We start from the raw sequence: 25,760 nt of genomic DNA, 5'->3' as shown, positions 1-25,760 counted from the left end.
TGACAAATTTGGTGGCCTCCTATGATGGGGTTACAGTGTTGGTGGATAAGGGAAGAGCAACAGACGTCATCTACCTGGACTTGTGCAAAGCATTTGACACTGTCCCACACGACATCCGTTTCTCTAAATTGGAGAGACATGGATTTGACAGATTTGTGGTCAATGGCTCGATGTCCAAGTGGAAAGCAGAGATGAGTGGCGTTCCTCAGGGGTCAATATTGGGACCGGCACTGTTTAACATCTTTGTCAGTGACACAGACAGTGGGATTGAGTGCACCCTCAGCAAGTTTGCCAACGACACCAAGCTGCGTGGTGTGGTTAACATGCTGGAGGGAAGGGATACCATCCAGAGGGACCTTGACAGGCTTGAGAGGTGGGCTCATGTGAACATCATGAAGTTCAACAAGGCCAAGTGCAAGGTCCTGGACATGGGTCGGGGCAATCCCAAGCACAAATACAGGCTGGGCAATGAGTGGATTGAGAGCAGCCCTGTGGAGAAGGACTTGGGGGTATTAGTGGATGAAAAACTGAATATGAGCCAGCAATGTGCATTTGTGGCCCAGAAAGCCAACCGTACCCTGGGCTGCATCAAAAGAAGTGTGGCTAGAGGTTGAGGGAGGTGATTCTCTCCCTCTACTCTGCTTTGTGAGACCCCCACCTGCAGTACTGCGTTCAGCTCTGGGCCCCCCAACATAAGAAGGACATGGACCTGCTTGAGCAGGTCCAGAGGAGGGCCGCAAAGATGATCAGGGGGCTGATAGGCTGAAAGGAGGATAGGCTAAGAGAGTTGAGGTTTTTTAGCCTGGAGAAGATAAGTGTCCAGGGAGACCTTATAGCACCCCTTCCACTACTTAAAGGGGGCCTACAGGAAAGATGGGGAGGGACTCTTTAACAGGGAGTGTAGTGATAGGATGAGGGGTAACAGTTTTAAACTGAAAGAGGGTAGATTTAGATTAGATATAAGGAAGAAGTTCTTCACTGTGAGGGTGGTGAGACACTGGAACAGAAGTTGTGGATGCTCCCTCCCTGGAAGTGTTCCAGGCCAGGTTAGATGAGGCTTTGAGCAACCTGGTCTAGTGGAAGGTGTCCCTGCCCATGGCAGGGGGGTTGGAACTAGATGATCTTTAAAGGCCCTTCCAACCCAAACCATTCTATGATTCTATTGGTTTGAAACACTGGAGTATCCCATATTCTACCAGAAATCACCTCTTCTGCCTTGTCTCAGTGAGAAGGAAAACTAAAATTCAGTTATCTTGTTCCTGGGTCATGCAAGGAGGTCTTCTGCACAAATTTAGAAATTTTGGGATAGAAAATTAATTTCACCTTTGTAAGAATATCAGCCTAACAGTACCTGATTAGCTCTGATTCACTGGCACCCAATTCCTGTACAACACATGAAATCTCATGCTGCTAGCTGCTCCTCTGGAAATAAGCAGATGTGCATTGCAGGGAAAATATATTTGGAGGAAAAGAGCACCTGAATTCCCAGCTTGTGTTGGTGATTACAATCTATCTAAATAATGTGGATGAAAGTCCATGTTAATATAGACACCCACGCACACAAACAGAGCACATAGGGATTACTAGCTCCAATGTGTTTTGGTTATATTCTCACATGTATTTATCATTAAAGAGTATTTTCACATCAGTGTTAGAGCTACTAATAATTTTTTTGCATGTATTTTCCTATGATATTTATTCCCTTTTTAATGTTCTCAGAGCTATTCCAATGCAACATTACTGTAGGAGAGCCAGGTATTATTACAACTCAAATACAGACAGCAACAGAAGCACTTGGATGGTGATCTCTGCCAAAATAACAAAGAACTAAAATCGCCTTTCAAGTACTGGGAATTTCAATCCTACCATTATGTGCAGGGAAAACATACAGCTCTACATCAACCCACAGGCCTGTAAAGGGACCAGTAACAGAAAGAGATAGACACTGTAGCTGCACACTGCATACGTGTAGTGGACACACTGCTTTGGACACCACAGAAAGTAAAAAGAAGTAAAGTGGCTGCTTAGCATGATGGTCTAAGATGCATTCTCAGTCTCAGAAAATCCCTAAGCCACTGGTAACTGGAAGTATATGAAGAAAGGATCACTTTGCATTCATCCTTAAGCTTCTATTACTGCAGACAGTCATTAACTACTTGCCAGGTCACATGGTCTGAACGTTACTTTGTATTAAGGAAAAAAAAAAAAATCTGATTTCTCTGATGATCCCAGGTAACAAACAGCTAATAACAGCTAAAAGCTATAAAACTATCTTTCTTTCCACCTGCAAGAGAAAGAAATGAGTTCTTAAACATCATGAATGGTGTAGAGGATGTGGTTTGGGAGCATTTATTTACCATCTCTTCCAACACAAGAGCTATGGAGCATTAGAAAAAACTAATAAGTGACAGGTTTGAAACAACCAAAATGTAGTTCTTCTCATAGCATGTAGTTAAGTTTGGGAATTGCTTGCTAAAGAATGTTGTAAACACTACAACTTTACAGGAACTGAAGGATCAACTAGACAAGACTACAGGAGAGAAAGTTATCATAGGCTGTTAAATATAAAGGCACCATTCCTGGAAATTCCTGAGACAAATTCTTAGAGGCCAGAAGACTGTTTTGGGGATGCATCACTAAACACCTGCCCCATCTTATACTTTTCCAAAATAAGCCACTATTGAACACTGGTACTTTGTCTTGAGAGATATGGCCATCCTTCTGTTATAGTCTCCAGTTCCAAAAAAGGGGGAACCATCACAGCTAGTAGACAGAAATAGATTGTTTCACTCCACTGCACTCAGTAAGATTTTGAACAAGGCTTTCCAGGCTCCCTTCCCTAGGACTGATTTCTGCATATACTATTTTTGCAGTTCATCAGTGAAATCACCCCTGGGAGGAAGAGAAGAAAACTGAAGCTTAGATGAGAGTGTATAAGCTGTATCTGAGCTAGCAAGTAACGTGTAACAGTGGTAGCACAGGCTCTGTTGATACTGAGGACACTATACACAAGGGTTTTCAGAATTTTACTTTAGCTGTAGTGTGGTTGTGTGGACTGAATGCCCATTAGTAGCTGCAAAGTTAACTTTCAGTTAAGTTTAATCTAAATGGAATTCAGTTCATTTGCTGCAAGACTGTCCCATGTGTGAACCACGGTAAGTTATGACAATCAGGAAAATGCATTCCAAACTGCACTTCAGATCTAAGGTAGAACGCTGACATAGACGCCTCTGTTCTCCAGCTGTCAGGAAGTGTCAGCCACGGGACAGAAAGCACACAAAATATAAAGCCACAAAGCCATGCTAAGGATGTTGGGGAACATTAATTCTTTTCCACTGGCTTATGATTTGAAGCATGAGATGGTATACCCTAAATACTTTCTATACTGGTACTGTTACTAATGATCATTAAAATACTTAACCATCCAGTTCCAGCCATGGGATAGGACTAACATTACACAACAATGACATCTACCAGAATCATCAGATATTCCATGAATAATACTTTCTTTTAATGCTTTAAATTTACTGCCATTCCATTTCAATGATAGTTCCCTTTTTCTTGCATGACAAGAGAACATAAAAGACAGGTCTCACTCAGAGGTATAAGAAATGTAACAGCAGAGCACAAGGCAGACAAGTATTTTGCTGTAATAGGAGACTGCTTGGCTAATAAATATAATGGGGTTTTTTTTCTTGTCATTTTCCCTAATCCTTTCTTTTCTCGACAAAGAAACTACAAAGGAACTCTACTACAACACACCCATGTTAGTCTTAACTGAGTATTTCTCATTTAAGGGGAAAACTGTGATTTTTTTCTGAACTTCTCCATATCCATCAGGGCTGATAGGAATTTTAGGATGGACTGGTGATGTTGCCCACGTGAACGTACACAGCACAGGGTTTGATATGATAGGCAGTAAGTACTCCATTGCAAAATCATCTCCTAACGCCTCTAGGGGAGCTACAGACCAAAATGGCAGAGAAGGAAGGCAATATCACTGCAAAGTCATACCACAAGAATGCTGTATGCAAAGTGCCTTGCTGCACTGTTCGCATGTTACTTGCTATAAAAGGGCATCACATTTTTATTGCATGCTTTGTTGCAGCTGGTGATCTACATCAGTATCCAGAAACAAATCTGATTTTCCTCTGACTTAAGTGCTATGCCATGGAGACAAGACACAGTCTTTCTTACTAGATGATGTTAAGAGGGAGTCAGAAAGCATAATATAGTGCTAGAGAAAGGAAAATCAACCCCTGAGTCAATTTAATTTTTAAATATCTCTCAACAGATTTCAGGGGCTCATAATATTTCAGAAGAAAGGTCTTCAGTAGCTAAGGTAATTCTTACCCCTTTTTATAGCTTTTTAGAAATAAACTTTTACAATCTATGCAGCAGAGGAAATGTGAAACAGTCTCACAAATCTTAGAGTCTGCCAGGGCAGAAAGAAAGCAACAGCCTTTCTTTATTCAGAAGCCTGAAAAAATAGGCCATCACAATTTTGGCACAGAGGACAGCACCACAAGAACGCCATATTGCCACAGGGTTAGCTTAACGAAGAAAGAAGCTCAAGGAGCCACAGCCTTCTTCCTCATTTTCAGCAGCCAGTGCAGCGCAATGTCCCAGGACACGTGATGTGCTCATTCCTCCAGATGTAGCTGCCTTTTCTCTTCCCACATGGGAATCAGGGCTGCTACTACTCAACATATCAGGCTTGTCATCAGCCCTTAAGAGAGGCCAAGTGTTTAGGATAGAAAAATTTCAGAGACTAGAAGGACCTACTAGCTACTCTGAATTCATAAGTGCCCAGTGTTGTGCTTGTGCTGCACTGGAGATCTTACCTTTCCACACTGCTTACATTTCCCCTCCTGCCTCCGCCTGTGCACCCAGTGATGTCGGACAAAGTTCTGCAAAGGCAGGACAAAAAGAGATGTTATAGGAAGCAATGGCAGCTTGCACTCAATGATAACACCTGCGTGAAATCGGTTTACAGACATCAAATGAAAGGTCCCTTCAGTCAATACAGTCATTTCTGGAGCAAAATGCTGTAGTCCCAGTGGGAAACCCCAGACACAATCAAAACTGGAGAAGGAATGAGGATGAAATGGTGTTCTTTATCCATGTTGAAATGCAGCCAGAACTACTCTCTTGGTACACTTCTACAAAAAGAAGAAAGTTCATTACATGATGTGGAGATAATCATCACCTAAATACAGAGCAGAGAAGTGCCCAAACACTGCTGTGTTCAGCCACAGTGCAGGGCCCTACTCTATTCTGCTTGGAAATATAGCCTTATAATAATAATTTAATTAAAAAAAAAAAAAAAAAAAGGAAATCACAAGTCAATGCAGGAGAAGGGAAGGATGGGAGGAAGGAGCATCATTGAAGCAGTCTTTTCTCACTGTTTGGACTACTTACATCCTGGATGGCAGCAAGAGCTGAGCAAGAGACAGGAGGGTGAGCAGGACTGCTGCCCCTGCTTCTGTGCAGGCAAGGGGGCTAGAAGGGGTCTGCCTGTGCCATGCTGTGATGCCAGCCAACATTGAACATGGATGTGGCAGGGAATTGAGCTACCTCTGCTAAGAGCAAGCTGGCCACCAAAGCAGCTATAAAAGTTAAGAAATGGGTTTTGAAACACTGGCTTCTAACTAGGTAAGACAGATATATGTCAATAAAAACAATAAATACTCAGCACCTTCAGAGGAGCTGAATTCATACAGTAGCTAGAGGCAAATCATAAGGTTTTTGAATGTTGGATTTTTTTACTAAAAAAGAAATAATCTTAGGACACTAGAGATACTTCTAGAAAAAAAATGAAGGGAGAGGCAAGTAGAAGGAGAGGGAAACAGAGAAAAAAATTTTAAAAATAGTTCCAAGATCAGGAATAAAAAAATAGTTCCAAGGTCAGGAAGAAAAAAAAAGTGTTACAAAAAAAAAAAAAAAAAGACAGACTAGCTGAATGAATAGGAAAAGAGACAACAAAGATGAAGTGGTTTCTGTCAGTGTAAGTAATGGAGTGCTTCAGCTAAAATTCATTTTACATTTATTCTGGGGAGGAGAACATGTCCCACTGGGAACCAATATTCTAAGACTTCTCTGAACCTAAAAGCACTGCTGCAGCTCCACACCAGGTGGATCAGCACACAAATCAAAAGAAAAGCAGTCATCATTTGTCCATTACTTACTTCTCTTGGAGATCTGGAACCTCCTTCTCGGAAAGTTGGTTTGCAGCGAAAATTAATCTGGCATTAAAATAAAGCTGTTAGAACTGAAAGTGAGCTGAGAGAAAAATTATTCCAATATGTTGATCTAGGCCAGACTTCCAAAATATTTTTTATCTATCAAAATATAAGCTTCACTAGCTGAACAAAGTAACTTACCTGGATGCCAGAAAAATCTTTTTTCATATGCCATAATAATTCTCCTTGCTAGACCCCTACAGAGCCCTTGTCTTCTCTACAGCTATTGCTGCCTGCTCAGTTCAACTATTTAAACTGTCTCCCCCTTGCCTAGAAGAAAACTGCTTCATTTGTTTGGTTTTTTTTCTGAAGAAGATAATTTGCAACCAAAGTGGACTTAAGCTGAGGTCTCAAAAGTTAAAAGAAGCTGGAAATCTAACTCTGTAAGACCTTTTTGCACATCCCCGCTTTATGTCTTCATAAACAAAAAATCTGCGGAGAAATCTTCATTCACATGAAGAACTGCAAATTACCCTAAATTTCTACCTTTTGCTTAGATCAGGCTGCTTTTATCCACCTCCCCAACCACAAATCATTTGGGGAGCATTGTACCACCTCATGCAGTGGTGTTGCCTCCTTCAGATGGGACGGGAAAGGCAGAAAGAGGACAAAAGGAGCTTCCATGAATGGAAAACATTTTGGGGAAGGTGAAGAGAAAAAGCATTTAACAACAAGGGAGTCCTATGAGGAGGAAAAAAAAAAAAACCCAAATCTTTTGAGGAAAGAAAATCAATAGAAATAAGAGCAGGAGGGATGTAAAGAAAAAAAATATACTGAAGAGAGGCATGGGAAAAGGCCAAAGGATATGTGAGGTAAGGATGCACTAAATGAAACAGATTCAAGCTTAAGCTGACTACCCTTCAAAGAATAAAACACTTAAGGATACTGCACAGCTATGCTTTTGTTATGAAGCTAGAAGTATAGAGTTTCCCCAAATTCAAATACAACCCTTCCCCTTCTCATATAAATAAGTTCTACCCTCATTTAATAATGGTCATCTAAATAATAGCTCAAGGGATGGAAAAAAAAGTAATATGGAAACAAAATACTTATTACTTAAGAAGAAATGAAAGACATAGCAATATCAGTCTTCCTCCATTGCTCTTCACCTGGAATTGCAATTTTTTGTTTCACTGCTGAGTTGTGGCAGGCTGAAAAGACCCCCAGCTTATAGTTGTTTTACTTACAACTTACACCTTGCCAGAGAGGGCCAAGTAGAAGACTTGTGTGCCAGTTTTAAACTCCACAGAGCTTAAGAGGGATGCAGACTTTATAACAACCCTCTGCCAAGAGGTGAAGTTCATGGTCTCCAGAATGATATAAACAAGCTCAACAGAATGGGTTTTACCTAAGTGCTCATTTGCTCCAGCTGGCAATGCCACCAGCTCTCTGGGCTATGGAGAGTCAGCACTGCTGCTGATGAAGGAAGTCATGAAAAATTCACTGGCAATATTTTGTGCTGAAAGTGTGCGCTAACACTAATTTCACTGTGGGTAAAAGCATTGGGATAGAAATGGTAGCTCTCCAACTTGGTATTATGGCAATCACTGTGACATTTGTCAACACAAGTCCAAATACTTGGTAAGGAAAAAACTCTTTCCAAGGGTTGCTGCTATAAATCTGTTATGCATCAACTTTTTAAAGAAGAACAACATTGCAAAACATATAGGAGTGAAAATGAAGCTCTAATGAAATCGATGGGGAAATTCCCTCTCATATTTCTTTACACATACCCCACCAAGAGAGAAAGGGGGAGGGGGGAGATTTCTTTAACACATGACCAGTTAGGCATAACAAAGACAAATCACTGGTAGGAAGACTGAAGTCAGTGATAGATATTCTATAGGCGCTTGGCAGTGACGAGGGCTCCTTGAAGGAATTGAGAAGCAGGACAGATGCTCACAGAAATAATGGTACTATAAAGGAAAGGTTTGATGTTTTCCTTTTTAAAACCTAGAACTTAATTTTTGAAGTTTTGAGGAGAAAACAGTATAGTCTAGTAAATACAGTGAAAGATGTTCATAGTAGCATCTTATGCTGCATTGCTTGTAATAAATATAGCTGTCATAAAATGAATTATGCTGGGTTTAGGTGAGGAATTTCAAGGAATTTTGTGCATGACAGGATGCTGCATTTTCTAGCTTCAATTTTCAGTCTAGAAGTAGAGGGAAATTATTTTTATAAACATAAAAAATGTGAATTCATTCTGTGTTTTGGAGGTGGGTGGGTTGGTTTTTTTTATGGTTCACAGGGTTTGTCTATTTTAAAAAATAAATTGGAATTTTAAGTCAAATTTTTTAACAAATATATTGTTATACCAGCTATGAAAACCTAATTTGGCATATGGTGTTTTCCAGACTGAAACCTCAGTAAAAGAATTAAATGAGTGTTGTCCACATCAGGCTCCAGAAGATGGCAATGTCTTACCTTCTCCAACTGCTCCATGCATGCATTGTGGACCACAATCTTGCAGGCAGCACACTTCCTCCGCAGAGCAGATTTCTGCAAGAGGAAAGGGAGATGTGTGTGCATGGAGGTGCACTATACCCAGGAGGAAAAAAGTTAGCTGTGAAACAGGAGATGTTTCGCTCCTTATGTGACATATATTTTTTCCTCTCTTGGTGCTCTCAACTGTTCCATATATTGAAAAAAAAAAAAAGGTCTGAAGCTCTTCCAGTTAAGAATTGGACTTTGTGAAAAAGACAGAGCCACAGTACTCCAGCTTGTGAACTAGAAGTAAAAGGCTCCTTTTAGGTAGCAGATGCAGCCATTAACAGTGCAGATCATCACCCTAAAAGGGAGTAGCCTACAAAGATGATGAGCAGAGCCAGTGAAAAGAGGAGAAAAATCATACATGCAAATCAGAGAACTCAGACCAGTTCCGAAGAGTATCTCATTTCATGCTTTTCATATAATATTTAATTTGATGGGCCTGACCATTGCCTTGCAGAAAAATACTTGGGTACTTGGGTCATTTAGCAGAGAATGATAACCTTCTCACAGAATGCTGTTAAATGTCTACGAAATGTTACAGCAGGGACAAAATTCTCAACCTAATTATGCTGGTTAGTTTTATTAATTTCAGTAGGGTTTTTAAAATAATTTCCATTGAGTCCCCTGGGCCAAAGCATATCAAAGGCAAGAGAATGCATCCAGGAGAGAGAGAGAATATATTTACTTTTTTTTTTTTCTTGCATATACTCAATTTAATAAACCAAAAGGAATTAATTTTCATAGAACTTTAACTTATAGACTTATGCTTGAGGGACAGAAAATTTATAAACACACGGTAAGTTGAGACTGATTTGCTGCAGATTTTTACATTCAATTTATTCATGTTCATTTAAATATCTAATTATTTCTTTAAAATTTTCAACATATTGTAAATAAACTCACAAAGAAATAGGGAACACAGCTTTGGCTCACATTATAGAATAATTATTATAATTTTACTGAGTCTCATAATTATCTAGATACACCCTAACTGTATATGTTCACATGTATGTGGAGTGTTGTTCTAATGTTTCACCTGAAGAATCATGACATTGTGTAACAGACTAAGCCTTCATGCATTTTGTGACTTGTTAACCTCAAGTATGTTTTTAGTCTCTGTGTTTACCAAGAAGAGTGAGACAACATAACAGAATCGGTCCCCAAGATGAAAAACTGCAAAAAGCAAACAAAGGTAAATGCCATACAAGCAGCTATTTTTTTAATATCTTGCTTTTTAAGTTGTTCTCATGATTTTTGAATGCTGGTGATATTGCAAGTACTTACTACCATTTATAGTGAGAGGCTAGTAAAAATTCAGGCTGTCTTTTCCATTACTTCTAACTTCTTTGATTTATCATGAAATGTCAATGCCATATTCCAGAGATAATGAGTAAATGTTCTGTATAGGCTAAAGTTTTATGCAAAGCCTGTGCAGCTACAGCTTAATTATTTCTCACCACTTCTCCACTGAAAACATTTGATCTTAAATAGTGTACATGTAAAAGAGCTAAGTCAAAGGAAGACCAGGACAGGCATAGAAAGATGCAGTGTCTTCAAAAGATTAAAACTGGAAAAGCAATAGCCTTTTGACAGATGAAGTTAAACTAACCACAGCTAAAGTTAACTGGATTTTCATTTCCATCTCTAGTTCTTAAGCTAATGAAAGCCCCATACACTGTAACATGTTATAAACACAGATATCACCTTCCCCAAAGGGAACCAATATGCTAGTACCTAAAAGTGAGAAGAATCTCAGTCAGATCAAAGACCAAGAATCGAGCAACTTTAAACTCTGTTGCTTTCTAAATATGACTCCACATCTCCAGGCCTATTAGCTGGAAAAGCTTGTCACCGTCTAAGTTGTCTCCCAACCTTCCCAGAAAAAAAGTATGAGTCAGTGGGTCTAATTCAGCAGCTACTGCAAACAGTCCTTCCAACTCCTAGAGAGATACACCTCTAAAGCTAAGTCACAGCCTTGCAAATTCTATGCAACATATTACTAAATTTCCCTGCTACTTTTAATGAGCCAAATCATGCAGAAGTATTTACTCAGTTTTAGAAAGGCAAGCTTCTATTAAGAACATAAAAACAGTCATACTGGGTCAGACCAAAGGTCTGCTCAGACAAACAAATCCTGTCTCCAGCTTTTACCAAAACCCAGTACCTCAGGACTGATAAAAGTACAGGGCAAACACACAACGACACTTCCCTTGAATATTACCACACAATCTGCAGTCTGTTACTGTTGGGACTTTGCTTCAGTTCTCTTTGTAATCAGGCATACGCTGGCCTTAACGTTATATGCCATAAAGTAACCAATTTGCTTGACACGTTATGGCAATGGATATTAAATTGGAGCTACAGAAAGCACTAGTATTTTGGATCAAAGTGCCACAAAAACTGGGGGTGGTAAGTGAATCAAAATGGTTTGATTTGGATCCAATGATCTGAGGACTTTTTTTTAATAAAATCAGAAAGATGGTATCGTGAAGTGTCACAGGCAGTACCCACGAACACCCCAGAGAGGAGGGACTCCCCTTACGCTTTGCAGTCCAAAGGCCAGGATGCTCCCTTGAGCATTGATTCAAAGCAAGGACTTGAACACAGGATCCCCACTCTCTCACCAGGTTCCCTAAATACCAAGATAAGAGGAGGGTTTTTTTTCTTCTCTTCTGCTGAAGCAGTTTAACTGAAATACTTGGTGAAGAGTTGGTGAAGCAGACTGGAAGTATAACAGTGACTCCCCAGTCAAAGAAGAGACACACACGGGTTAGAGAACAATCCAATGAAACATTTCCATACACAGCAGAAAACCTTCAATAGGAGAAAGCAAACCTCGAATATTCTCGAATAGGAGAAGGCAAACACTCGAATATGAGTGCACTCATTGCTGGTGAGTGCATTCAACAGTTCAGAACACGCAGTTCAAATCCTTGCAGTGATTAAAATCACAAAAATTTGATTAGACCCTACTCTCAGAGATGCCAGCAAGTGATATATTTGTGTACATAAATAAAATAGGCTACTTCCTTTGAACATTTCTGAAATATCTCAATATTCTAACCTTTTTTCCCTTACCATGTTTATAAAGCTACTCCTTACATCCATTCTCACGGTGTAAATAATCTGCATCACTCAAAATTGTTTGGGGCTTTTTTCCCAAAGAATAAGGTGTTTAGCCAGCAGCCCTTTGCCCCTTTTGCATTCCTTCTGGAACACAAGCAACAACAACATCAGCAAATGATTCAAGCTCCCAAGCATCTGAGCACTGTATCAGTCTGAAGACAGGCTTGTTACCTCAGAAAGAGGGAAGGAAATCTGAAAATAACTCACTGAGAATTTGACTTGGCAGCTTTCCTCCCCCAGGTAGCAGAGATCCCCAGAAACATTTGTCTCCAGCCACAGATGCTCTCCGTTCACAGCATTTTCCTAAGAAAAGATGATTGTTAATCTGGTTTGTGAAATTCAGCCACGTGAGCATAGAGAAGAAGAAAAAAAAAAAATTGCACCAGAGATTTAGAAGAAAACAAAACAAAACAAAACAGTAACAAAAAACCCTCACCAAAACCCAAAACCACTACCACACAATCACATGTTGTTTTGTTTTTCTACAACTCAAAGCCATAACAGTATTACCCTGAATAACCACCCCGGCTTAAAGGATGCTGATGATACAAAGAATGATGTGTCACCAAATCAGAACCATAGTATTTCTGTGTACAGTTTAGTGAAACTTTGTCCATGTTCTGCCCACACGCTGCACAGTTTAACTGGGACTCTAGATTTCATAAGCATGAGATGTACATAGAATTTTAAAAAAAACAGAAAAATCAAGAGAGATGAAACAAAAACACAGCTACTGAACTTTCAATTGGAGACATCCAAAAATTTGAGAGCTGGGCCCAGGAGTGCAAAATAACATACTGACTATAGCTTTAGGATGACAGGATAGTTTAGATGAGAAAAAATGCTTTTTTTAAAATGGCTGGATCAACACTGTATGTTTATGAAACCATCAACAAAACATTAAGTGGCCAGGAGAGACCAGACTTTAATCTTATACCTGAAAAAAACAATGCATTCAACTGAGAATACTCTCAAAAAAAAAAATCCACTTAGCACAATAAGTGGTGATTAACAGGGTAACATCTGATTTTGTTTTGACAGCCTCATTTGACCAAATCTGTACCTTAATTCTATAAAAATTCTTGTTCTGAGGAAATCTGGTTGTAGATTACAGTTTTCACTTGACTGTTATCCTGACTCGACTAAAAAGCCTAAGAAGTTTAGTGTACACTACTTGAGCAAAGTGAATAAACAGGATTTCTGTTCAGCCAGAATTAGAGCATGATGGAAAACGCTTTGACAGTCTCTGACATTTGGTTCCCACACTGCAGAAGTCACAAATGATGACGCTTACCAAACAGATGGCGTCCGACAGCAGGATGCTCTGAAATAGCCACACTGGTTAAAATAATTTATTTAAAATACCACTGACAGTTTCAGAGTGGTGAAATGAGAAAACTTCTCTTGCCATGCAGATTTCTTCGGTAATGTACAGAAGCAGAAGTGGCAAAATCCTTTGCCTTCTGCAGCACAAGTGCATCCACAGCAGCCAAGACCTATGCAAGTCCACATGTGGTGCCTACCACAACTATCACGCTCACTTCAAATAAACCATGAGGACAAGAACAACATTGTTGGGTGGGGTTTTTTTCTGGTGAGAGGTCTACCTGTCCACAGGTCTTCTAACTTCATCAGAAGTGTTCCCACTGTATCAGACTCAGTATTATCAGACTCATCCAGCACAATGGGCTGGATGAAAGTGAGACTTAGATTCCAGTCTACTACCATTGCACCCTGATTAAACTTCATTTAGTGGCACACTGTTCAATACCTCCACTTCTTCTCATTCTTTTGTCTGCCTGTCCACCTGAACTGTAGGCTCCCTGGGTGCAGAGATTTTCCTAAACTGTACAATTCAGTGCAGGATAGCTTAGGTGAGGCTTTTCAGCACTTCTATAATGCAAAATAGTTTTTAAGGACTTGAATTAGCTTAAGAAATTCTTCAAGCCTCACTCAGATGGTAAACTATTCAGATTGTAAATTCTTTCCCTTCAAGTTTATCCTTATATTAAAGCAATTTTCTCTGGCAAGAACTATATCAGTTTTACAGCACTTCATGGAAGCCTCGTCACACCATACTAATAAAATTACTATGCCCACGGTATTGCCCAACATACTAACTTCCTGTCCAGTTTATGAGGAGCTAGATGAGAGAACCGAAGCAGGACCATATGAGCTCATCAAAGAGTGTTCAACCTGAGCACATTCTCTGCTGACAAAACAGCGCAAACTCAACATTATAACCCAGAGCTAAATTTTATAGATTATAAAAGGTGTTTAGGAAGGATCAACTATGAAAGCTAAGTAAGAAAGCACACAGCTCCTGGGACATAATTTTTAATAAGGAACCAAAATTACATTAAAAAAATAGATTAAACACCCCTTCCTTCAGACCATGTCCACATAAATTGCCATCCAGGATTTCTAAAGATAAAGTGGCCTATTTCCAAAACCTAGTTTAGACTGAGTTTGTTCTCTGTTGTTCCAGACTGTATCATAGATTCACATGTCTGACTTTACACCACAGTGTAAATAAAAATCAGTCAGTAGTCTACAAGGATGACCTTTGTAGCTCATGCTATGACAGCGTTCTGACAAGACTAGATAATAAAAATGTAAATAACCCGATCCGGTATAAGTGGCACACATCCAGATACCTTCTGCCACAAAAAATTTCGCAGCACTGTGTGAAAACTCACAATTTCAATTCCAGCAAACTGACATTTGAAAAATCTTCTTTCATCCTGAATCAGAGCAAAAGGCTGAGACTTCCCAAGATGAAATGCCCTCCCTCAAAAAGCTTTGCCTGTCGATTACTTTGTGTCAGTAAGATCAAAGGGAATTATTTTAACTTCACTGTTTTAAGTTTTACAGGGCACTGTCATTTATATGATGAGACATTCTGTTGCCGCTTATGAAAATCAAGATGATACAGTCAAAGGAAAATGCTTTGACCTTTTCCAAGCCCAATTTTTCATTCAATTCTAACAGGAAATTTTGACAAAAATCAATACATTTCTATGAAGAATTTTGACTTCAGCGAATCAGTATTTTCTACTCCAGAATTTACAGGCAGTATTCCACCATGTGCTGGACAAAGAGGGTACTCCATCTACCAACACATAAACTGACAGAGGTCAATGGGACTGCCGCTAGTATGAGCTCCTGTTTAACACAAAACTAAAACACAGTAAAGGCTATATCATCACTTGTTTATTTTGACACAGATATTTTTCCACAAGAGTTTTGACTTCAGCAACCTTTTCATAAATAATTTGCCGTTTGGTTTCTTTGACACTTGATGTCTTTATGTTGGCTTTAGGAGTAAATGGTCACTAAAGAGGCAGTTGTCCTCTTTCTGTCCCTGACCCCTTAGACCCCAGTCTCACGCTCTTGCCATTTTCCTCGTGCTGGATCTAGTAGCTGTGAAGCTACACATGAATCATTTCAACTGATGGAAAAAACATAGATAACTTTTACCTACCAAATCAGATACACAAATTGACTCACCCTGTGGCCGCATAACTGCTGGATCTGACACAAGAAGTAGTGGCTTAAAGGTGGGGTCAGTGGGACTGATGCTTTTGGTACCAACTCAGCGTTAGGGCAGCTTAGCTGATCTGTCAAATCATACTTTTAGGCCGACATGCTTTTCTTTGACTTGCTATGTAGAAAAGGGATACTGCCCGTCATTGTGGATAAAACAGCAATGACTGCAGCCTAATATTCTGTAATTAAAAAGAGAACTGGGAAGGAACTCTGTTTCCTCGCCTGGCTTCCTAGCCCTTGCAAGTGTGTGAACTCGGTGTCCTGTGAAGGGAAAGAGCCCCTGCTCACTGAAGTGGAGGCAGCAGTGCTTTTCTGGCAGATGCAGCCTGCCTCACAGGGGACACACCAACTCAATATGCTCTCCCAGATGGAGACCTCCCATTTGATTGCTCCTGATCCATTACCACCTTAATAGCAAACAGAAATAATTTCAGTATAACAAACATTCCTTGCGTATGAAACAAAAACCACACACAATCCCCCCTGAAGTGAAAGAGAAATAGGAATTCAAGGACTAGGAGTTTGGGAACAACGTAATTACATGTGTGTGATCATAACTCGCTGTGCACATTTCACTAATTCAGATAGGTTTCTTCTCTTAAGTGCCCCAGTGTGGTTAAATGACAGAGCAAGTGTTACCATCTTTTTAAAGCCCTTAAGTATCTCCGTACTAAACTGTTCTGCAGTCAGCATGGTTTCAAAAACAATGCAGATAAACTTGAGTAATTTAATTTGCCATGTCAAGCAGCTATAGATATTCAGCCAAACAAATACACCAGTCAGCCCAACTTTCTATTTCAAAGGAGTTGTAACTCCAATTGTAACAGAAGGAATGGAGCTCTCCTCCACTCCTGCCGTGACTGGCGTTCTGCAAAAAAATTATGTAAGACAGATATCTAAAATAAGCCATTAAGAAGTTTTTCCCTTCGTTAACACTCCAGTGAGAGAGATGAATCTTCTTACAGATATACATTTGGGTGATAAACTTATGATTAATACTTATGATTAGTGTAAAATTAGTGCTCAATCTAAATTTAATTAAACCTGTTTGTAAGCAAAAAATTATTAGCTTTAGCTCTTATCTTTAAAAGGTCACCATCAAGAAGAAACAAGTTTGTTTGGATGTCTTTTCCCAAAATGTCTCTCATGTTTGGCTTGTGTTTTACCCTTAACAGAAATTCCAGGGTTTGTAATGCTCATGTTGCAAACAATAGCAATGTCCCAAATGCTTTTCTGTTGATATTTATTCTCAATTTTAACTTCACCTTAACACATTTTAATTTGGGAATATTCTTCATGTAGAAGTCACCTTTTCTTTAATTACTACAATGTAATACGTGGACATAAACCAAAACAAAACATCACAGAGATATGGTACTACATCATTACTTCAAAAAAACTTGAAGATATGTAGGCTCCAACTTCCAGAACTATTTTTGGGTGTTCAACACTTAGGTTTAGGTTCACCACATTCTCTAGCTTTTTCTGCCATTCTCCTTTCCCCCACCACGCTTTCCAACATCCCTGCATCAGTTGCCCACTCCTGTATTCTCTCCTGAGAGGAATCCTTTGAGATTCTTGTTACCATCACCTGAAAGATCATCTGTATGCAGAAGCAGAATAACAACATTTGTCTTCATGAAGGAGCAATGCCCAGATGCTGTCAACTGAGATGATGATGCCCTATGTTCTCATGAACCATTATTTTGGCTGACAACAGCTTAACTTCAGTCGTTTTGGCAGCAATGGGAAAAAAATACCTATTTTCAAAAAGGACACCTTCTGTAATATCACTGCATCCTCTCTACTGCTGGAAAAAAAAAAAAGATGTGGCTACCATTTTGAAATATGACAGATCTTTCTTTTACTCTTCAGAGCTCTCTGGAAAGAACATTAGTTGATGAAAAAGAAACAACAAAGTAGGACTACTGTTCCTGAACACAGTCCTTCAAGTGTCATCTGCACACAAAATTTCAGCAATTTTTAGGTATGCATGGAGCTTGCACTCATCACTACTTATTTAAGTGGAACTAAAGCTCCCAGAGCCACTACATGTTTTTATGTGACTAATGGGATATGCATACCCCAGGGTTCTCCTTTCTCATATGAGCATCTGATAATGTACATCTCTTTTCAACTGAATACTCAGTTCCCAATTACAAAACTTAGTCTTGCAGACAGTCTAATGGAAAGGAAATAGCCTTCACTGTAAAAATTAGTATAGCTTTTAGGAATTGATGATACAGAAGCCAAACGATTCACATGGAAAATAAATACATTTATCCAGATTAATGAGGAAAATATTTTATCATATGTAGAACACGTATTAGTGTATTAACATGTATGTTAATTATCTACAGTGTAGTATATCACTAGGCACTTACAAACACTTACTCATCTGTGAAAGTGGACAGCACTACTGACTAATGCCAAAAAGACACAGAATATAATGCAACAGACTCATTGCAAAGTCACATTCACTGATTATAAATATCTCACTGGTATAGGCCACCTCACTGTCTATTTATCCAGCCCATACTCCATCAGTTTGCCTAGGAGGATGTTACAGGATATGGTGTCAAAAGCCTTGCAGAAGGCAACAAAACAGCCATTACTCTCCCCTCATCTACCAAGCCAGTCATTTAATTATAGAAGGCTGTCAGGTTGGTCAGGCATGATCTCCTCTCCATAAATCCATGCTGACTACTCTCAATCACTTCATCGTTAATATTTTTGGAAATGGCTTCCAGAAGAATTTGCTCCATCACCTTCCCAGGCATCAAGGTGAGGCTGAGCAGTCTGTAGTTCCCTGGATGCTCCTCCTTGCCTTTCTTGAATACAAGATCGACATTTGCTTTGTTGCAGCCCTCGGGAACCTCCTCTGATCATCATGACCTTTCAAAGACAACAGACTGTTCTTGCAATGATATCAGCCAGCTCCCGCAGCACTTTTGTGTGCATCTCAACAGGTCCCACGGACTTCTGTATGTTCAGTCTAAACGTTCCTTAACCTGATCACCCCCTGCAAAGGTAGGTCTTCCTTGCTTCAGCCACTGGTGTCAGTAGCCTGGGATTCCTGAAGGCAGGTCTTACCAGTAAAAATGGAGGGCTTTTTTAAAAAAAAAAAAAAAAAGCATTGAGCATGTTGGTTTTTTAATGTCCTTTGTCACCACGTCCCCTGCCCATTCAACAGTGACCCAACATTTTTCCTAGTGTTCCTACTGCTGCTGATATGCCTACAGAAACCGTTCTTGTTGCTCTTCATATTCCTGTTACATTCAACTCCAGATGAGGTCTAGCTTTCCTTACCCCATCCATGTGAAATTGGGTAGTGCTTTCTACAATCCTCCTGGCTGCCCTAACCCTGCCTCCACATATTGCCAAACACCAGTTTTCAACTTCTGCTCAAATGCATAGTTTTCTATTCTTGTTAAGATCTATAAGAAATTTTTTGTGTCTTTAATACATACAATTTATGGTATAAGGTTATAATATTTCTCCTCCAAAGAACATTCAACTTGCACCCAGAAAACTCCATGCATTCACAGAACACAAAGCATGGATCAGTCAAGTTTTTTTCACTGAACTCCAAGGATGGAAGCTGCCTGTCTTCAAATGCCTCTTATAGGACATAACTAGGGTTCTAAGTCTTGTTGTCATGGGCCATAAATGCCTGCTCAGGAGAAGGCAAGAAATGGGCATCAACAGACAAATTCATTATGGACAAACAAAATGAGACATTTTTGGCCAGTGGGAAGCTCAACACACTAATATCCTAGTGGCTGTCAAGATTTTTGTAGGCACCAAAGAAAGCAAGAGCTAGAAGGCAGTACTTAAAAGGAAATTACAGGATGACTGTGATGCACAAAAGCTTATGATTATTTTCCTTGGGAGCAAATGGCAGTATGAAAATATACAAACACCTAGATCCCCAATGGTACACAGGCACTGTATGAGGTGGCTCAGTTTGTACTTACTTGAGAATCTGGGCTAGAATTACTTCATCATTTAACACATGGGAGTGATGCCTAAAATGGGGGAGGGTGGGAGAAGGGGCTATGCATAAATATATCACAGGGACAGGCATTTAAGATGGTTCCTTTTTGGTAAGGCATATTCTGCATTTGCCTATGGCTATAACATCACCTATTCCAGAGAATATATTCTGTATGGCCCTGCTGTGAAAAGATAGCGTTAAATAAGACAGTAAAGCAGCTCCAAGTTAACTTGTGTAGCAAATGTGATGAAACTGGGCATTTGTAAGTATGTTAGAGAAAAGAAACCTCAGGGATGATAGGTAGTAGCAACAACAATAATAAAGCAATACTGTTTCTTACATAAAAGGTCTTAAGAGACATCAGAATCATCATCTCCACTTTACAGCTAGAGACACTGATGTACCAAGAGGCAAAACAACACATCTGAACTCACTCATGAGGTAAGTGGCAGAGCAGGGAATGGAAATCCCACTCTCTGAATCATTGTCCTGTTCACAAGACCATCTGATAATGGCAAATCGCCTGCAAGGAGTTATCAAAACCAGAGACTATAGCCAGGCAATTCTTTCCAGTTATTACTGTGAAGACAACAGGGAGGAAACATTTTCTACTGCAAAGTGACAACTTATGTTCATGTCACTTAGACCTTGGAAAGATCTCCCATCACAGGTCCATGGAGAATCATCCACAGAAATACTGAAGAGCAGTGTGATATAGATGGGGATGCAACACGCACTGATTAATGCTGCCTTCCAGTGATTAAATACAAAGACTTCCTGTCTGGCTCCAACACATCTTAAACCAAATATCTTTTCACTCTACAAAATACACCTCTGGACTTAAATATCAGTATTTAAAACTTTACTTTTTTCTTTACTGACATTCACTACTCATTATAAACTTTGGTCTATTTCAGCTTCTTCACACATCCAAGCCACCTCCCTGTTATCTATTTCACTGTGCCTCAGATTTGAGAAATGCCTTTCTCCCCCACATTCACCAGTTACTACAGCTGGTCAGTTCAGGCTCCTCCCAGCCTCAGATGTCTTCCACTCACTATCCTGCCCCTTTCCCAACATGCCACAGCATTACCTCCCTTCTCCAATCAAAGTGTGAAGTAAAGCAGCAACACCAATCTGAGAGGCTGGAACAGCTAAGAAATTGAACTGATCAAAAAATCTAAACCATAAGCCAGGAAGTAAAGCACGAAAAACCATTACACACACACACACACACACTATTAAAACTCACAATATTTAATCAATATTCACCAACTTACATCAAGTCCTGCAGTATTTATGTATTGGGATCACATGAGGAACCACCTGGTAAAACGAGTAGCAGACAATCAACTTTGGAGAATGGTAAGTTGTAGTTGTTGGGCTTGGGGTTCAGGGTTTTTGTTTGGGGGGTTTGTTGCTGCTATTGTTTTCCAAGTACAATTTTGAAAGGTGTTTAATTTAGCCCATACCTAACCCTTCACATACGTGACTGATCCCTCAGACTTCTACTAAGCAGCATTGATGACTCAAAGCAGGCATGCATTTTAATACCTTGCTGAATCAGGACCCCAGTTTCCTAGAGTAAAAGATCAAGGTATTCTCCAAAGCTCTTCCAAGAGGATTCTATGTAAGCTTTCAAACTCATTTTAACACTGTGTTAAAGTACAGTACTGTAGAACATCATAGTGAATCTAGTCCAGCTTCCTGCAGCACAGCGGGTAAAATTTCATCCTCTTAAATGTTAAGTGCAGCAGCTGGGGTTGAAGCAGAGCACACCATCTAGAAAGCCATTCAGTCTTGGTATAGAGAACAGAGATAAACATAAGCCATATTCATTAAAACATAAGTTATCTTCACCTAAAAGCCACTTGCGTGGCTGGTGCCTTGATACCGCAATGTACTGGATTCTTTACCAGTAGCCAAGTGTAAGATCTACTGTATGCTTTGCTTTAAATGGGACGTTTGTGTGACTTGCTGGCTTAAGGCTTGCATTCTTAGCATGTACCAGTGCATAACCACATGAAAGGTGCATGGGAATGTTTCAAAGCTGTGTCAGGGGAGGTTCAGACTTGACATTAGGAAACATTTTTATGCAGTCAATCACTGGAACAGGTTTCCGAGAGAGGTGGTCGATGCCCCAAGCCTGTCAGTGTTTAAGAGGCATTTGGACAATGCCCTTAATAACATGCTTTAACTTTTGGTCAGCCCTGAAGTGATTAGGCAGTTGGACTAGATGATCATTGTGGGTCCCTTCCAACTGAAATATTCTATTATATTCTAGACAGCCCTAAACTGACCCTTCCGAAGTAGTCCAGAAACATAAGAGAAACAAGATGGGAGGGATGGAAATATATGCTCTCTGTGTCTACAAGCCAGCTTGGGCCCAGAAGAAATACAGCCATACCTACAAAGCATCATGACCAAAGATTTCTACTACCTACACTACAAACCCAGCCAACTCAACACGCATCTTCAGCCTTAAATTTTGGCTCATCAAGCAGAGGTATAAAACCCTGGCTGTGCTAAAATCAGATTACCTTTGGATGGCAGACTTTGTCAAGAAGGCAGTGAGCAAATGTAGCTAGACAGTTCCCAAGCTGGGAAATCTGCATAGTTCTCTCCTGTGCTGCTCAAGTCTCTGCAAGTTTTCACATCTCTGCCTTGTGCTTCATTTCATAATAGAAGCATGTTCCTAATGACCAGTAGTAATGCTGATAGCAATGCAATGTCTTATGTTGATTTAAGCATGGAGAGAGCACTAGCCAAAGATACTGCTCAAATTAACTGCCAAAAAAACAAACACCTACAGTCCACTCTAAGGCCGCCCTTGGTTCCTTCACAGGTCCATTGGAGACTGCAATGTTGAGGGAATGCACAGGAGCCAAGTGCTGGAGGCCTGACCTGGAGATTGCTTTCCTGCAAATTGAAAAGAAAAAAACAAATAAATGGAGTGTATATCCAATATAATTACTCAATATAATTGTCCACCCCACCCTTCTCCAGAAATCGGAAGAGGCAGTACAGCATCTAATTTCAGCTTGGGTGAAATGGTGCTTGAATGCCATCTCCTGCTAAAGCAGTTTAGGAAAAGAATAAGGTAATCTGATCACTGAAAATTACTGTTTAATGAAGATCAGGTACTCATCTGGCACTAAGCTGAAATGTGAAATCCAGTGGACTACGTATGGTTCTGTTTCCCAGGTTCAGCGGAGTCCTCATTCATTACATCTATTCCTCACATACCAGCTGAACCTGCCAAATCAATTTATGCATAGTTCCAAATAGCCTTTTTTGGAGGAATGAAGTATGAGTTTATCCAAAGAGCGCAATGTCTGTTGCTTTTACTTAGTTTATAGACAGGGAAAAGTCATCCATTCAGCATCCAACTACGTAAAACAAGACACGGGGACACCACTTAGTCAGGAAGCGGAGTTATACACTACAACCTTTTTTGATCATATCAGCATCCCTTAAAGTATTACAGCTTCTTTCCACTTCTATTTCAATTCCATCTTTTTGGTCCAAAGTCATTCTTACAACTCCTGAGGCATAGATATGGCCTCCTTCAGAAGTCACAGATGGTGACCAAAAACCCTCCCGGAGCTCCACAAGCGCTGAGGGTGTATCCACTGCCTGTTTCCCTAGAGGCACCCAGCCCTGCCAGATCAGCCTCCAATGGTGAGCCATCAGATGGGAAGCACAGTACACTGCTGATACAAAGCTCAGCTGCACTTGGACAGTAGGTTTCATAAAGTTTCATAACATTATTTCATTGTGTCTTTTAGCACCTGATGGCGGTGACCAAAACAACTTCACAGCTTCAGCTGCAGTGGTTCAGAAGAGGACAAAAACATCTCGAGGAGAGATGTCCTTTTGTAAGCAAAATACTCTCATCCTTCACAAAGTGAAATGACAGTCTGTTTGTGTAAAGTGTGTTTTTGTGATACCACTCCCACAGTGCAACAGCTATTTATAGCATCTCCTAATCTTACCACTGTCCCAAGGCAATAAAGGTCAACTGAGCCAGCGATGACAATCCAGGTCAGCCATATGCTAAATAAATCTTTTCATTGTCCTGAAAATATACAGTGCAATATATATCCACAGTAAAGGAGCTTGGAAGCCTCACTGCTTACAGTGCACATCTGGAAAAATCGACAGGGCTAAATCAGAATCTCCTAAATTCCCTTTTCTGTGGATAGTGTTAACAACTCAGAACATTAAGATCAGCCTCTGACCATCCAATGCTCCCTTTCCACTTAAAAATGTGGGTAAGACGTTAAGGGTTTTTTCCAAAATATTTTGCATTTCACAAAAAAACATTAGAAGGAAGGAGCCCAAGGAAAAGACTTGCACTACGTGGCAAAGTATCAGGAAAGAACAATTTAGTAAGAAAGATTTTATGCCATATATGTCAGTACAACATAAGCTCTATGTCCTCTCAATGACCTGATTAAGGCCTTAAAGAAATAAACCACAAGAAACTAAATTTTTTTTTTTTTTACTATATTTTTCCAGAAAACTGTCCAATAGTTGACAGTCTCCTTCCATGCTGTATTAGGTATCAATTTAGTTATTAGTGCTTCCTAAACACAAGAGTACATTCTTGTGTCTGTTCATGGTTTATAACATGTTAATCTGTTTTGGTGCAAATGGAGCAGCAGTACCACATTTTCCACCCTGCATCACTGACTGATAAAGCAAACCTACTTAGTCCCGCCCTCATAAGAGGAAGGTAACATCCACTTTGTGCAAAGTAGTACTTAAGTGAAGGTGGCCGAATAATTAAGTGTTAGCAATTAATTATTATTTGATGAAAAATGCCAACATTTTCAGCCAACAAGGCTTACAGCCTATTCCTTGTCAAGCAATACAGCCTGTAAAGTTGCATGCATCCACTAAGCAAATTTACTAAAGCAAAGTCTGCGATGAATATTCCTAGGAACAAATTTATCTGACCAGTCTGAGGACAACACTTCCAGCTGGAAGGCAAATTCAGCAGAGACTTAAAAGGTAAATGCCTAATGAATGGCTACAGACATCTCAGCATCAAGCCTTGGATGCTTTTTCAAGTCAGAATTAGAGATGTGCAAGCGTCCTGCAGCAGAACCTGAGACTTGGCCCACATTCCTTTAAAAGCAAGCCGAGGCTGATGAGCCTTTTGGGGGAGACTTGGCACAGTTTTGTGCCAACAGCCTGCCCTTCCTCTGCCTGCCAAGCTGGATTTATGGCTTTATCTGGAAAGCACACAAAACACAGGCATGACAATAATGCCTCTTTTTCAGGTTTGTTTTAACATAAAAGCCTTAAAATGATCTCGCGCAAATTTGCATGAACGAGCCAGAAGTGACCCTTAGGCCCAGGGGCAAGCTAAAAAGGCCTACTTTTACACAGATTCTTATCAGAATTTTGTCTCAGAACAGACAGTGTCAAAACACACTGCATGCACTGCAGAAGCCTTTCCCATTAAAAAAAAGGAGGTCAGGCTAAAGAGCAAACACATGGCCTTCTAATAAGTGTAAGGCAGAAGAGAGAGGGAAAAATGGGGGGAAAGGGAAGGTAGCACAAATCTGATAACAGAACAGATGCTGAGTATCCAGGTGATCATATCTCATATTACTTTAACTAGCAGATTACACCACTTGGCGCTTTTCCAATAGCAAGGTAACAGGAGTGGCTTTTAGTTATCTTTCCCAGCAATTTCATCTCCACTGTGCTGAGCACGTGAATGAAAGCGCAGGCTGGACAGGCAGCCTTTTCCCATAGAAGCAAAAGCAATCACTGTTCCCCTGATAAGAGACAGACAGAAAAAGTGAATCTGTGCTTTCATGACATATTCCAGTCTTCAGACTATGAAGTCCACGACTTTGTTAAAATGGGCACACCAGCCAGCTGCTGATGTAGCAACCAACAGCAAGGAAATGTTGCATCATAAGTAATGAGCTGTATTTTGATAATTACTTTTTCCATATCCAGTAATCAGTAATTTGTAGCAGATGTTATTATCAACTTAGCTAACACACCACCATTGTGAACAAGCATGGGTACACATACATGTGTATGTCATTAAATATACAACAAACAAAAATATCTGATACTAATTCCATAGTTGATACCATTACGGAAATTCTTTAACAGAGCAGTTGACTGCCTTGGAAACCAAAAGCAATCATACATTCAAGCTATTCAAGTATAATAACTGATTTTTTTAAAAAAGCATTACATTTTCATTTTGCTGAAAAGTCAGGCGAGACCCAACCTACTTATTAGATCAAAGGATACATATTTGATTAGGAGGGATTTGAGTTTATATCCCAGGCTTTGGCTTTACTAAGACTTTTCCTCCACCT

General features: G+C 39.9%; 1 protein-coding gene across 9 annotated transcripts in view; it reads right to left on the bottom strand.

Moving 5' to 3' along the window:
- DGKI (diacylglycerol kinase iota) overlaps nt 1–25,760 on the bottom strand; it is a 220,161-nt gene that overhangs the window by 115,740 nt on the left and 78,661 nt on the right. For 8 of the 9 annotated variants that reach the window (XM_069807567.1, XM_069807559.1, XM_069807561.1 and 5 more), the window contains exons 2-6: nt 22,218–22,326; nt 12,069–12,164; nt 8,670–8,744; nt 6,189–6,245; nt 4,845–4,910 (exon numbers count right to left, since the gene is read on the bottom strand). In XM_069807567.1, coding sequence (XP_069663668.1) covers nt 4,845–4,910; nt 6,189–6,245; nt 8,670–8,744; nt 12,069–12,164; nt 22,218–22,326 — 403 coding nt within the window. The remainder of the gene's footprint in view (nt 1–4,844; nt 4,911–6,188; nt 6,246–8,669; nt 8,745–12,068; nt 12,165–22,217; nt 22,327–25,760) is intronic. The other variant, XM_069807562.1, reaches the window with a different exon arrangement.

This window comes from Haliaeetus albicilla, chromosome 19 (assembly GCF_947461875.1).
Source record: "Haliaeetus albicilla chromosome 19, bHalAlb1.1, whole genome shotgun sequence".
NCBI lineage: Eukaryota > Metazoa > Chordata > Aves > Accipitriformes > Accipitridae > Haliaeetus > Haliaeetus albicilla.
Note: the sequence above shows the minus strand (reverse complement) of the source record. Positions and strands in the feature narration are given on the sequence as shown.